This window comes from Bombus flavifrons, chromosome 7 (genome assembly GCF_040668555.2).
Source record: "Bombus flavifrons isolate JBK064 chromosome 7, iyBomFlav1_principal, whole genome shotgun sequence".
NCBI classification, from domain to species: Eukaryota; Metazoa; Arthropoda; class Insecta; order Hymenoptera; family Apidae; genus Bombus; species Bombus flavifrons.
The window spans coordinates 10,997,362-11,012,445 of record NC_138448.1 but is presented as its reverse complement, the minus strand read 5'-3'; the positions used below and the strand labels follow the sequence as shown (position 1 = coordinate 11,012,445).

The 15,084-nt window shown below is 37.2% G+C and overlaps 1 protein-coding gene across 1 annotated transcript in view; it reads right to left on the bottom strand.

Moving 5' to 3' along the window:
- Positions 1 to 1,347: 1,347 nt before the first annotated feature.
- The window catches only part of LOC138181418 (uncharacterized), a 230,640-nt gene continuing 216,903 nt past the window's right edge, over positions 1,348 to 15,084 (bottom strand). Inside the window, exons 7-12 of the mRNA XM_069116183.1 lie at positions 14,687 to 15,012; positions 12,993 to 13,153; positions 10,645 to 11,205; positions 3,348 to 3,508; positions 2,473 to 2,622; positions 1,348 to 1,545 (exon numbers count right to left, since the gene is read on the bottom strand). Of these exons, the coding sequence (XP_068972284.1) occupies positions 1,426 to 1,545; positions 2,473 to 2,622; positions 3,348 to 3,508; positions 10,645 to 11,205; positions 12,993 to 13,153; positions 14,687 to 15,012 (1,479 nt within the window). The 3' untranslated portion in view covers positions 1,348 to 1,425. The remainder of the gene's footprint in view (positions 1,546 to 2,472; positions 2,623 to 3,347; positions 3,509 to 10,644; positions 11,206 to 12,992; positions 13,154 to 14,686; positions 15,013 to 15,084) is intronic.

The following is a 15,084-nucleotide window of genomic DNA, read 5'->3' as shown; positions in this document are numbered from 1 at the left end:
TGACCGTTCTTTTACAGATAGTGCACAGAAGCGCGTTTTATGCACATTAATCGAAGAAATTGTATACGCGATTAAAGGAATATTTTACTACTAATTAGAATATTTATTATAGAATTTCTTCTTATTAATATATTTATTGTTTTCTCCAAAAGATTATCACGATGAATCACATTGTAACATTTTCTTAGAATTTAAGAAAATTCTCGTTTAATTACAGCGGACAATCGTCGGATTGTCAAGAAGCAATTATATTGTGTCGACGAATCTGTTAACTTTTAATGAATGTAGGATTCGAAACCGTGCATTTTAATCGCCCCATTGAAATTTTTAACTAACACGCTAAAAAATCCGAATAACAGGACCTTCGAATTTTGACTTTAACCGTTTAACGATATTATATTTAAAGGCTTCCCACCGTTAACGAACTTGTAGAAACGTGTATTTATTTTATCTAAGAGATTGATAAACGTAGCAACGAGAATCTTTCCTTATAAAATTTAAGCCAATTGGCATAATTTCTATATCAGTTAATTTTCAACAAAAGTGTTTTTCCATGACATTAGAACAACTTCCATTAAAGTTTGAAATATTTTAAATAGTCTCTCTGCGATATTCATACAAGATGTATAAATATATAAAGTTTTTACGATAATACATAGAACTTTTTTATGGTTTCAAATCCTCTGAAGGACAGAGACGTATTCGTCCAGAGCAAAAGCTTTACAAAAATATTATCCTGCTTGTACAACAGCGATGGCCAATTGTGTATATTCAAACACGGTGTCTAGTTTTTAAAGGATTACGGAAAAATAAAGAGTCCTATCATATCTTCGTATTTTTCAAATAAATATCTATATGGCAAACATTTTACTTTTCCTTTACATTCGCCACATTCTAAAACTCTCAAAGCAGTCTTATTATGTTAAATGAACTCTAAGGATGTTCGTTTCGAAGGATAAACCACACTGGATCTTGTTATTATTCTGACCTACGTTAACAATGTATTTTCTGAAATATACGCTAATTGGATTTAAGTATCTGATGGAGCGTTACTACGAATGCAATTCGCACTAACCGCATGGACTGTCCTACGTCTGAAAATGTAGTTTCATCTAAGGCTTCGATTTTCGTGTATTATATTTACAATTTTGTTCACAGTGAAATTTATATATTGCACTCGACCAACGTGCGTCGACTTCATTTACATTTATAAATATTAACGAATGAATTGTCTTTTAATGAGCGAATAACATTCATATTGAAACGAAGTCGGAGGAATTGACCTTTGTCATGATATTTCGTTCGTAAGTTGGATGTTACTTTTGAAAATGAAAAATAAAAGGTGTGTCGTGATGGACATGAAAGTTTCTTCTTTTTCTTCTAGCTTTTAAATATCAGGTTTTTCGGCTATGCATCTGATTAGCGTCACGTTGAGTTTTCTCGTTTGCTTCGTCTCATCACCGTGATACCAATGGAGCCCCTTATTTTGCGCAACAGATCTATTATATCAGCTGTTGTCATGTGTTCCACGCTTTCGTCATTCACCTGAAGCAGAAGAGCAACTGATGAATAATATATGAACAATAACGTATAATACGTTTTAAGCGAGAATAATAGAATTAATTTGTCGAACGTATAAAATCTTAGTCACAATAGACTTTTGGAACAATATACAGGGTGGTTGGTAACTGGGGATACAAGCGGAAAGGGGGTGATTCTACGCGAAAAAAGAAGTCGAAAATATAGAATAAAATTTTTTTTTTTAATTTTTCCATCGAGACAACGATCTACAGTGAGATCCGTTATAACGAGACGTGATAAAGTGCACGCGTACCGAGCGAAAATTCAAAGTCGATTTTCTCGAAAACAAAGCCTCAAACGAAAAATTTTTATTCTATATTTTCGACTTCTTTTTTCGCGTAGAATCACCCCCTTTCAGCTTGTACCACCTGTTACCAACCACCCTATATATTTTCCAGGAATAACGTTATTTCTTTTGTGATTTTATCACTGTTCTTATTGTTATTGTACACATTTACTATTTATCTTTTGTTGAATGATACGTTTTTGTTACTTTATTTCCAATAAACAACGAAGATCACAATTTAAAGAGGCAATTGTTCATTATGACTATTATTAACACAAAGAATTGTGTTTATACAGTTATATAAATTTAATTTTTAATTTCAGAGCTCTTACGTATACATAATGCGTGTACATAATAAGCTTTGAAAATTAAATTTATGGAATAATCTTCTTAGACTAAAAAATAGTCACCTCATGGTTCAATTAATTGCAATATTCCATACAGATTGTGAAAAGTAATTTGAATTTAAAGTACAAGTTAGTGGGAAACATCATTTAGACTTTTTCAATTATTCCATGTCTTTTCGTTAGCATATTTATGTTGAGTTAGGAGATGAAGGTACATATTAAAGTAGAAAATGAAACGCTAATTAGTAGCGATATTACCATCATAAGCACATCTCCTTGTTTTAGTCTACCATCCTTAGCTGCAACGCTGTCAGGGTGCACCACTGATATAACTGTACGGTTTCCTTCCGGTTGCAAGCTGAATCCCAGTCGACTATTCCAACCACGTGTCAGCTCTACCATGAACACCTTTAAGAACGATAATTATCGTTGCGACTAATATACGAATTTTGACTATAAATGTTAAATTTCCTTATAAAAAGAAAAAAAGAAAAAGAAATAGGAATTTAGAAAGAAATAAAAATTAAGCCGTTCCGAATTTATTACTTTCGGTATATTATCTGTTGAAAATAAAAATTTTTAATATTTCGAAGAATTACAATCTTTTAATTATATACCCTGTTCTACACATAATAATAATATTTTATTGATAATATTCAGAAAACTACAAATCATTAATTAAGAGTAAATTAAGTTCAAGTATTTATTTATAGAACGGGGCAATCTGTATATTTGTCTAGGGTCTGCTATTTTATCTTGGAAAGAAAAATTCAAGTTGCAAAATTTAAAAAGGAATGATCAAGTATCTTAAAAGCTATCTTACGTATACGTTATTGAGCTTCAAATTGTGAAATAATGATTCGAACAAGCTACGCTAAACAGCTACAGTGTTACATTTAAGACTCTTCATGAGCGTTTAAAATACCCAATGCGTTTGAATGCCTAGAAACATACAGATTTTTTTAGTTTAATTTTATCTATACTTGTTTCAAACAAGATATCTCGACACTTAATATTTTTCTCTGAGTTTTTCATTCAATAATAGAGTAACATAATATAACATATTTGACTGGCAAATAAATAGACTCGATATTAATTAGGCTTCGCTGCGATTCGTTGAACGAGAACCTTACCTCACTTCCTTGCTCAACATTTTTAATGCGGGCAGCTGCGTTCGTGGGCTTCTCCTCTTTGTTTTCAGTTTTATCTATTCCATCATCTGGAGCGAACATCACGCCTTTCCACTTCAACAAACCCTTGCTGCCGCCGGGATCTTCTGCTCCCAAGATTTTCCCTGCATCGCACATAAAATTAAGTCACAATGTGCGACGTAAAGTTTACATTAAACGATGGACTTCGATTTTCGAATCGGTTGCAGTTGTGTAAGTTATCGTTTGATTCAGTTGCATTTGAAATGGAATCGTTCGATTCAGTTGCATTTGAAATGGAATCGTTTGATTCAGTTGCATTTGAAATGGAATCGTTTGATTCTTTTTACAAAAAGAGCAAAAGCGACCTACGTTAAATTGCTTTTGAAACTAAGTACCTCGTGTACACGCGCGTGTCCAATGCCGATGACACTGCGCTGTACTTGTTAGCCGCCGAATTGAACTCGGCTAACTGATTCATAAGGAAGAGCGACGGTCGAACGAATGACGATGATCTGTCAACGATGCTAAGAAAGACGAGACGACGAGAAACTGAAACGATTCATACTTCACAGCTGATGGAGAAGATGTTCGCTGTTGAGAAGCTCGTACGAGACTGTCTCTCCGATTACTGACAGACTAAACGACTAAATTCTTGCTCTACGATTGGCGCAGATGATATTGGCGATTACGTTATATCCGACCGGACGTCCAGCAAGGCGTAAAACGGAAGCAGGAAATATGCACGCTGATTGGTTTCCACCAAACGCAAGAAAAAGGTCAAGCAGCATGCTCGTTCGCTGGGAATTGCTCGCTGCACTCCCGTGCGTGACCCTGGGCCGGAAGAGGGTGAGCGACACGTGGACGAACGCGAGGGTTCGAATTTAATTAGGTAAAGGTCACGGAAATTCTTCCGGGTGAGCTCCGACCGACCGGACCCTTACAATTAGCTAAATTACCCTTCGGAAATAACCCGACTATTGAACACGGTGGACATGAAACATTAAAAGTAAATACTGTTGCAATTGCCGAAACGAATAGTTGTGTGACATCCCAAAGTGCTAACGTCCCGACTCTAAAATAGCTTCCTGTCCGCGAAAGCGAGCGTCATAAAAGCTACGCTGGAATACCCTCACGCCTTTGTCCTTGATCCTTCGATCGTAACGTGGTCTTCGCGTTAGGCGACTTGTCGATGTAAACGACAACGACTGATGCGCTGATAATGAAGTCTTCGGGGAGCTGATACGACGATCCATGACGTTTCTATGCTGACTCCAATGTCCATCGAACAGTGTCCTCTTGATGTCTGCTACGTTTCGGTGGTCCATTCGTTTGATGTTGTATAGAGCAACAACAAGGACAATGGAACAAGGAAAAATCGAGTGTATTTCATTTGGAGGGCTACTTGATTGATACCGATAGATCCTGTGTGAAGCGTGGGATTAACCGTATGCTTTATCTTGCATGGGAAGAAGTGCTACCTGTTTCAAGTTTCTCTTGTAGACGTCATTGATGATGCAAACCGTGACGGCGTGGGTGATACCGTTTGCTCCACGCTTCCTAATTGCCAGCACAGTGGTGCAAGATAGTCTTTTTTTAGCACGACAATACCATTTTCACTCCAGTACAGTGTTTCTCTTTGGTCCACTTCTGTCGAACGTGCAGATGATGTATGTGCTTCTTGTATATTATATGTCTCGGGCAGAACTGCTTTACCTTCTGGATGTGTTGTCAATGCGATTTGCGATGATTGGCAGGTAAAGCGCGGGAATCGATCTGCGCTAATCTCGTAAGCGAATTACCGATCGAAAGGTGACCCAGGGTCAATGCGACAGGATCGTTAGAATCAAAGGAGAGAGGAGATAATGGATGTGAGTTTAGTATCGACTCGATTTCGATCGCGAACGTGCTGAATTTTTCGTACGTGAACGATTCCCGTAAACGAATATCCACGACGCGCTTCCAGTGGTGTTCGGCGAACAACTTGACGACGATTTTCTATGTGCTTGGTAGTGAGGCGATGAAGGTTGCCACGAGGCGGTACGAGAGTTCATCGACGATGAAGAATCTCTGAATCTTATCTCCGATGAAGTTTCGATAATTCGCTATTTGACGAAAATCGTCCAGTTGTCCGAAAAAGCGTTACGACATATCCCACGACGATTGTTTTGAGCGCGGCGATACGAACGAACGAGGAATTGGCGACACATCTTCTCCCTTTCGTTAACGCGCATACGATGAATTGAAAGAGCAAAGCGAAGGTAACACAAAGTATTCTCGTAGCCATTAATATGTTACTTAACAACAGACAGCTATTCGATTTTGCCGGGCCATCAAGAACCACTCGAATCTTCGTTATCGAGCTCGAAGCTTTGCAAAGCATGTGACGCGGTAGATAGAAAGCTCGCGCGTCGATCGCTACTACTGTGCGTTGCTGGAAAGATGACTAGCGTAGGGAATGCGGGACTGATTGGTTGTTTCGTACAGATTCGACACAATCGTAAAGATAAGCACGTGTATTAGTCGAAAGTGACACATGTACAAACAAAGCAATACAGACCAGGCCTGACGATAAACAATACAGAACAGTATTTCCCTTGCCCCTACGCAATGTTCTGGCAACGCACTGTACATAGCTGCATTCAATTTCGGATCGCCATCGAGATTTCGTTCGAGCAAGAGGAATAATCGGTGCGGGGCACGTGATCGCGATTCTGCCAGCTGGTTCCTCTTCTCGTTGAACGATAATGCGACGATGTAACGTTCGGAATTGTCACGTAAACGCACATCATGGAAGTCTGCCGTGGCAACGACGACATCCGCGTGTATTTTTCGCTTCTTAGCGCGAACGTAGGAATCCACGACGTTTGTCCTCTTGCGTCGTTGCTCGTTGACGCGCGATTCTTCGAGATATTTGCCCCCACACCTGAATCTGCGCGAACTGCCTTCGGATGATTGGCTCGCGCCTTTCGAATCGAATTGCTGTTTGCGACAGTATGACGCGTTCCTGAATACCTCGTCCAGCTTTATCGTAATAAGCCATCACTTGCTTCCAGACTTTTCGCGTTTTCTGGTCCTTCTTATTGTTCATCGTGATGTTGGCAACAGGTCGTTCCTTGTGTGTTATCCCTGGTTCGTCCCAATAAACGCAACGATCGGACGTGATCGCGGATCGACTTCGATGAGCTGTCGTTAATAACGCGACGTGGCGAAGAACAAGCGCGTGTTGTTATTGTATTTCTTAAGCAACCGCTCTCAGGTTGCTTTAAAATCGTCCTTGTTGATGCTACAGGACTCGACTGACGATTTCGCCTTACCAGGTACAGACAGACGAAGATAGTTCAACTTCTGAATGTTGTTCGAGTCTCGGTGCGAGTGGATCGTGTTCAAGAACGCGTTATCCAACGTAATCTAGTCGATTTTCGGTCGATTTCCGACAGACACGTCGACAAATGTTTGCATACGCGCCGCCTGCTTTTAAGTTCGCGAACGCGTTGGTCGACGACCACAGTGTTATACAAGCACAGAGACGCTTTCGAACCGAAAAATACGCGCGTTAATTACGAACGAAACGAAGAAAGATGGTCGCCTTGTTTCTCCTTATGTTTTCCTCGATTGTGTCCGGTTGTTTGTGATGTGCCAGACATTCTGTCTCTTCTTAGACGAGGATTCGATTCGAAAAATCGAAAAAGATTTACGTGCGCGTGTTCCATGTCGATTACACTGCGCTGTACTTGTTGCACGCCCAATTAATCTTGGATTCGCGAGAGAGAGTGGCAGTTGAATGAACGATGAACTGTCAACGACACCAAGGGCTGTTCTTCTCTGAACGATAAGAGGATTTCGAATCGTCTCCGACCGCTGAGACAAGAATCACGAAGGATCGTTACGAATGGTCACAACGATACTTGACTCTACGATTACTAAGAATTGAACTCGATTCGAAAATATAAAACTCGGCCAAGACTGTCAACTGATCGTTCGACTGATTGAACGATACTTTGTTTCACGAATGCTTGCAGAGTCGAAGTTGACGAGTCGAAAACTCGGACGAGACTGTTCTCTCCGAATGCTGAGAGGATCGAAACGATTCTAAACTTCTCCCACGACTCGTGAGAATGATGTTGATTAATTCGAAATTTCGTGACTGTGTTTGGCTCGACCGGACGTCCAGCAAGGCCGAAAACAGAAGCTTCGAAAATATGCTCCCTGACTGGTTTTCCCCAAATGCGAGAAAATGGTCGAGAATATAGACGCGAGTGGCACTCACTGTATTTCCGTGCGTGATTAGGTAGGGGTTGCGAAAATTCTTTCAGGTGAGCTTCGACCGGTCGGCACGTTACAATTAGTTGAATTACCCTTCGGAAACAACCGCGTTTATGACACACTCGGTTAATGGGAACACAATGCACATGGGAAATTAAAAGTGCTGTTACAATTATCGAGAAGAATCGTTCAAAATGCTCACGTGCCGATACTAAAATAGCTTCTTGATTAAACCGAGAGTCGTACAATTATTCACGAAAATCTGCAAATTTTTGTTTGCAGAGGAAACACCTTGTTAATAGTAAAAAGTAAGAAGAAATATGTAGAGACTTTCTCACGAAAATTGCGTTTATATATGTGTATATATATAAATCACTTAATTAATGAATTATTAGCTAAATTTCAATGTAATATAATTATTATTGACACAGTAGACTGACCTATATTCCTTCGTTGAAAATTAAATTATTCGTGTGTGTGATCTTTCATGTCGCACTTTCACGTCGCAAATCTTTCGCACAGTAATCAACCTATATATTGATTATTTGTATATATAAATAAAAGGAAAAATGTCAGACAATGGGATAACGAATGATTTAACTGATCACGGTCTGGAATGAAGGTATTGAACAATTATTGAGTGAACTGATCGCGTGCAAGTGACTGAACTGATTGTGAATGTTGTATACGAAATCAAGGTAACACGATATAGTTGTAAGAAGATATTGCACGTTCGTACTATACTGGAAGATAAGATAATAAACTCGTTGCCGCAACTCCTTGTAATCCGCTTAAAAGTTGATACTTTTCGTTTAAGTTGTGATTTGTATTTTTTAATTGGACGTTCTGTTGAAATAGTTGGTTCGATGATTTTCATATTAAATTTATTCTCATTGTTAATTATTTGATATCGAGTAATTACAGTGAAATAAATTACACCGAAATGAATAATTAGATACATATATCGAAATAAAATTAACGACTGATGAGCATTAAGATACTTATATGGGAATTTAAATTACTCAGGCGGAGAACTCGATAATTATTTACAAAGTGGACGATCTCGTCGATTTCAATGACCTTGAAATATGTTGATAAAATCAACATTCTGAATAATTTCTCTCTGTTCGTACTACTCGGCTTTAGATATTTTTTTCCAAGATAGTCGTAAAAAGCTTCGGTTTGTGGCACAGAAGAAGTCATCGTTCATTTTCGATGATCATTTTCAACCCACGTAAGATAGAACAATCAATGGTTTCGATTTGGATTAGATAATCATTCGGTCGATCGCGTCGAAAGACGCCCGATAACGCTACTGTGTAATAAGCTCAGATATGAAACAATAAGACAGATTCAATTCACATTAAGCTCTGTATTATGTGTATTATCGTCATTTGAAATTAGAAACATCGTAGCCGTGATATTGGAAGAAGCGACTATTTGATTTTTAGAACAGTGATATCGTCGTCGAAACAGAATCTTTCGCTTATGTCTCGGGAACTATAAAGCGACCGTAACGTGTCTAGAGAAAAGTTGTTCAGAACATTGACCTTGACAACATGTTTCAGCATCATTGAAATTGGTAAGTTCGTCCGTTTTACAAGTAATCACCGAGAATTCTCTTAATCTGTGTTCAAAGGTTAATTTGTTACTGTAAGTGTTTATCGCGAAAAAAATCTTTTCTTTGATAATATCGAAGTGTGTTTGAAGAATTGTTTCAATGCTTTATTTCCACCTTCTTATCTCGAAGAAAGAAAGAAACTGGAAGCGATAAACAAGATATATCTAACGAAAGAATTTATCTTTTATCAATTTAGTTTCATCAATTTAATTTGAATTTCAACTATTTTTAAATGAAATCGATCCAGCATCCTTTGAATCAATATGAAGGACTGAGTATTGCAATCGAATCAATTGTTCTCCTAATCCTTTTAACAGGAACATTCAATAAATCCCCTTTAATCAACAAAGCCACACCGATTCTATCCTCCCATTGTATCAATGAACAAACGAACTTAACTAGTAGAAAATACTATCAAAGCTAGTCTTTGCATGAACAAAAGTGGAGTTTCAAGCGCATATTCAAATAGATAAACAGAAAGGAGGCTAATTCGTTGATTCTCGTTATTTTATGGTGTACAGTATTCTTGACTAATTATATTAGGTTTCGTTTCATCTGCTAAATATTATTGGATATTTCATATTATGCGTAATCTGCAAATTTTTGCGCTTATAAATTTTTCACAAATACCGTATTTACGCTTTACTAAGGATAATGCTACAAACATTATTCTTAAAAATTTGCCCTGAAATTTACATCATTTTACTTGCTCAAGCTACGCTATTAAAATCGAGATGACTGAAACTGCTATGTGAATTTATTATTTAACGATGCCTGTCAGTGGTAATTTTCCCATATTTTTTCTCCATATCGAAATATATTGATAGACTCACTTTCTTAATTTCATTAGTTTTCGTTATTGACTGAATGTCACATTTACAAATTGCGTCATATAGAGCCCACCTTCTTTTACACACATATAAAGAATTTCATTGATTCTTATGAAAATATCGATCGAATTACGTGAAATATAGATTCACCTATCATGCAATTATAGAGAATTTCATTAACATTAGAACTAACGACCTTTATTTTACCTAAATACATACATAAATAATTAGAATTAAGGCGATATGACGAAAATAAATAAGCACATATATGTAATTAGTTTTTGTTTTAATAACACTAAACATCAATATTTTTCCTACACGTTTTTAGTAATCGCAAAAATAACAAATTTGTTGCCATTCTATTATGTTCACTGCTTCGGTAGTTCTAGTGTTAATTTCCTAATTCCTAACAAAAAATTAAACATTTTTTCCAAGCGCGAACCTATCGCAAACCCACCAAGAAGGTAAATTTATCGAACAATCAAAACCAAATTCTTAACATTCGCACACCAATTCCAGTCACCTCGTTTAGAAAAATTCCCGTCTCATGAGAAAATTTAGGAACCTGGTATATCCTGATCACTGGAGTGTGTAGCCTTGTTTTTCGCCACGGTGTCAATGCCGGCGCCGCAGGCAGGATTGGCGCTCTGATAAGCCGGGTTTTTGTAGCTGAATGCTGCTGCGCTCGAACTGCTCGTCGAGGAGAGCAACGGTGGCATCGAAGCTGGCTCCGAGGGCAAATCGCTGTCGTGTTCGTTGCTGGACAATACGTTCGGTTCGAGACGCTCGTAATCGGTCTCGGTTGCCTTGTTTCCAAGTTCATCCTCCACGATGATCGCTTCCACGCCGCCAGGATAATCGAGATCCGAGTCCAAGTTGCAAAACTGAAAATGTGGCTTCCCTTGAGGTGCGGACAGATCGAGGAAACTCGGACGTGCCGGTGTCTTGGAGGAATCGCTGGAATCGCAAACGTCGTACAACGGTGGCGGATCGATTATGTCAGTTCCAGGTGTGTTTGGCTGGGAATTCGTTATCTGCGTCCTGATCGAGCACTGGTCGGAATCGGATGTCTCTGCCTGGCTGGCCGTCGATGTCGTGTACACGCTCGGATGCTTCTCTAGAGTTTCTGCAAGGATGGATATCATCTCCCTTAGACCATGCTTTTTCAGTTATTGGATGGAGCTGCCCGATGGATCGAGCTTTTTCCCTTTTTTTATGTTGATGAGCACTTTCGCTCTGCGCGTTCTTTCCTATTCCGCACATAGGGCGTATTGACTTTCTTCTTTTTATTCGATACGGTACGAACTTTGATATGATTTTTAGCGAAGAAAGGTTTGGCGAATGATCGAGATGTTTCAGATGGATTCCAGTTTCAATCAGAGAAATATCGATTGCATCTATGTAACGGTTACTTTAATCCCCCGATGCTAAATGACGTTTCTGGTACACCATGTCAAAATCTTCAATAACGTGTTAGAAGCATTCGATGCTGAAGAATTAATTATTCCATATTAGAAAAATATTTGTATTTTACAACGATATAAATTGTTTCTTTTTCGATCATTTCGAATATAGAAAATGTAACAGTTATTTACAAATAACAAAGTTATTTATTTTACACGTTTATACGTATACATTTATTTTTCTCCTGATTTAATCGTATTTCAAGAAATGAAATCCATCTGTGTTATCATCTTTGAGTATTTAATATACACATATGAATAAAAAAAAATTGCCTCGAAATTTTATTTTCTTCTTTTTTCATACGAATTCAAATCTTGTTTTGATAGTGATTTTGTCATAAACTCGCTTGCTTATATCTAACAATTTGTTTCTATATTTTCTTTCTTTATCGAATACGAAAATGCTGATCTTCTCAGCATCAATTTAACTTGTACCTATGTGAACTTGAGTCTAGTTAATCTGTGAACACCTCCTATCTATCGCGAAGACCTTATCTACGCTTTATGCCATATCAAAAGTTCGCACAGATATATTAAATCACCTAAACTGAAAAGAATATAAAACTCGAAGCTTTGATCCAAGCACAGGTAACGTTTGTTTTCGACGTTCATAAATATTTCGCGTTGATGATATTCAATCTTTGGTGTTACTTAAACTTAACAAAATACGATATACATAGATCAAAACAATTTTTCTAGCTTCCCAAAAATGGAATTAGTAAACAATGGAATTATTGAACTCGCTTTCTCTTTCCATTTACGGTAGAACTCCATTTACTTGAACACAATTTATACATTGCGGTACAAAAAACTCAGAATATCTGTTATTTTGAACAAAGCTTTGGTATTTGATGTAGATCATGAATTTTAAATCGCACACACGTTTTAATAAAATAATAATAACTTTTTTTGTCATATAAATACCACTTTCTAACGTCTTCTTTTTATGTATATAATTTCTTTTTTTAATTTTGAAACTAATATAATAAATTCTTTTAAGACTTTTAAGTAGCTCCATAATTGGAATTCTATAATTTTTTCCACTGCCTATGATTTGTCGTTCATTTAGAACATAGAAATTCATGTTCGGATCAGCGTATTCAATTGTCAGTTTATTTAACTCTTAAGGACTATCATGGCTGAAATTTTACACTATGCTAATTTTGTTCTAACATTATGATCATAGTAATATCATCGCAATGTTATTTATGACGTCTGAAAAAAAATAACTTCCCTTTATTTCATTTAACATTGAACATAATGATAATAAAAGTTACATTTGTTTGACTTCATTGATTTTCAAAATACAGAAATGTATCAAGACGAAATCTCATGATCAATTGAGCGATTTTCTTTAACGATAGTTTTTAAAACGTTAATCGGACATTAATTTCGTTCCAATAGATGCGGTTCAATCAAATAAATGCAGTTATGCGAGAAAACGATATACCTTGATCATTATCGGCAGTAGGCGTACGCGTAGCAAGACGACGAAGTCTTCTTGGAGAGTTGCAAGATGCTCCAGATGATTGCTTGCAACTCGACCCACTTGATGTACCTGGTGATAACTTCCGAACTGCTAGATCACACAGCATGTCTACGGCTTCCTGTCTGCAAGTTACAAAATATAATCAGACCACAAAGTAACGTTAACGTGTAGAGAAAGTTTGAAACGCTATCAGAGTAATATGGTTAGACAATCATTTATTTTTAAGGAAATAATCTTCGTAACAGTTTCTTTCTCACATATACGTATAATATTACAAAAAATATGATAGGGAAGTACGGACATTTATGTCTGCTGATACCGAGTTCTGAGAAATATTTGATGAGATTAGGAAGAAAACGATTCATTGTGAACTTTTGAAAAGCAACACAATTCTGAAATTTGATGCGTATGATCTTTAGCTGAACGTAATCTCAAATACAGCTATTTTTTATTCTGACTTTTAACAGAACGTTTTAGGAATTGAGTTTAATGGAAACCTGGAGAAATTATTCAGTGGAATTACGAGATATATGACGAACAGTCATTGAAAGGAACGTCGTACATCGTACATCATTCAATAAAATACTAATCTTATGAAAATACGTTGCCTTTCAGTTTTTCTTACATTTCGTCTTTTAAACTTCCATCTTCTGAAGTAAGTAATATAATAATTTTTATACTCATATGCTGGGAATATCAATGTCGTGAAATATATATTTACGTGTTTTTTGATTAATTTAATCAATTGAATTAATAAGATAAGGAGATAAAAGTAAGTAAAAAAAGTTCTACTAATTCACTGATCAATTTCTATTAATTTCTATTTCGTTTAATATGTAAAATATACTCTTTTGTGTCGTACTTGCCAACACAGATACCCTACTGGTTATGATAATACGAGAATGTTGCCAAATTATGAACAGCTTTTGAATCTAGCTCGTTAACTTCTAACTATAGACCACTCGTATCTGAGAGGAGTGTGTGAATTTTCACTTTACTACTACAATCTAGTGGAGAGATTTTGGAACTGCAGCATTTGAGTACTTTCAGTTGTAAGAAACTTTGATGAAAGAAATGAAAGTATTCGACAAACTAGATATATATTAGAATAATTTACAAACTATATGGCAGATACCATACACATACGCATTTATAATTGTATTTGTGATATGTAATAAATTATAACGTAGTGATTTAAGTAATAATCGCAGAAGGCTGAAAGAATTTTTGCCGTACGCACCGATGACAGATACAAAAACAGAAAAATAGAAAAAAAAAATAATATTTAATATCTTGGGAAGCAAGAAATATGTCTTTACAAATAGATTTATCAGGAAAGAATAGCCTGATAAATAATCTCCAATTTCCAAGGCAAATTTCCAAAAAAGTTTTTAGAATTCTCACTTTTCTTTACAATTTAATTAACGTACTTGCCCAACATAGCAACTGAGCCATTCATATATCACGCAGTAAAACAAAAGAGACATTAAATCATCGCGTTAAATCAGCGGTAATAGTTGGCGCGATTTAAAACTTTCAATTAGAAGGCGAGAGAAAGAGTGAGAATATCGAGGGACGAATTAGCGGGAATTTATTTTTCCATTGAATCTAGAAAGAAGAATGGAGGTTTGCCTAATTACGGCAGAGAAGTTTACCTCAAACTGGTTCGCGGTGGACGGAGTGGATGATCAGGTTCGGTCGGAGAAAGCGCGGAGACAGGAGTTTGCGCGAGATCTCTGTACAATCGAAGTCTCACGGTTGGGCCACATTGTCGCAGCAATTGGACGGCCTCTTCGTGGCTCATGGGAGACAACGGTGCACCGTCCACGGCGACTATTTTGTCTCCGGGTCGAATTCTGCCGTCGCTTAACGCCGGCTCCCGCACTAATGCCCTCACGTAATGACCCAGAGCGCTGCTGTCTGCCTTCCTCAGAGTGAAACCCAGACTTCCACCGACCTTTGTCATTTCTATGTCGAATTCCTGCCAGAGAGATTGCGAAAGAGAGTTTAGACCACTTAATCTCCATGACGCATTATCCAGGGTTACCGCTTC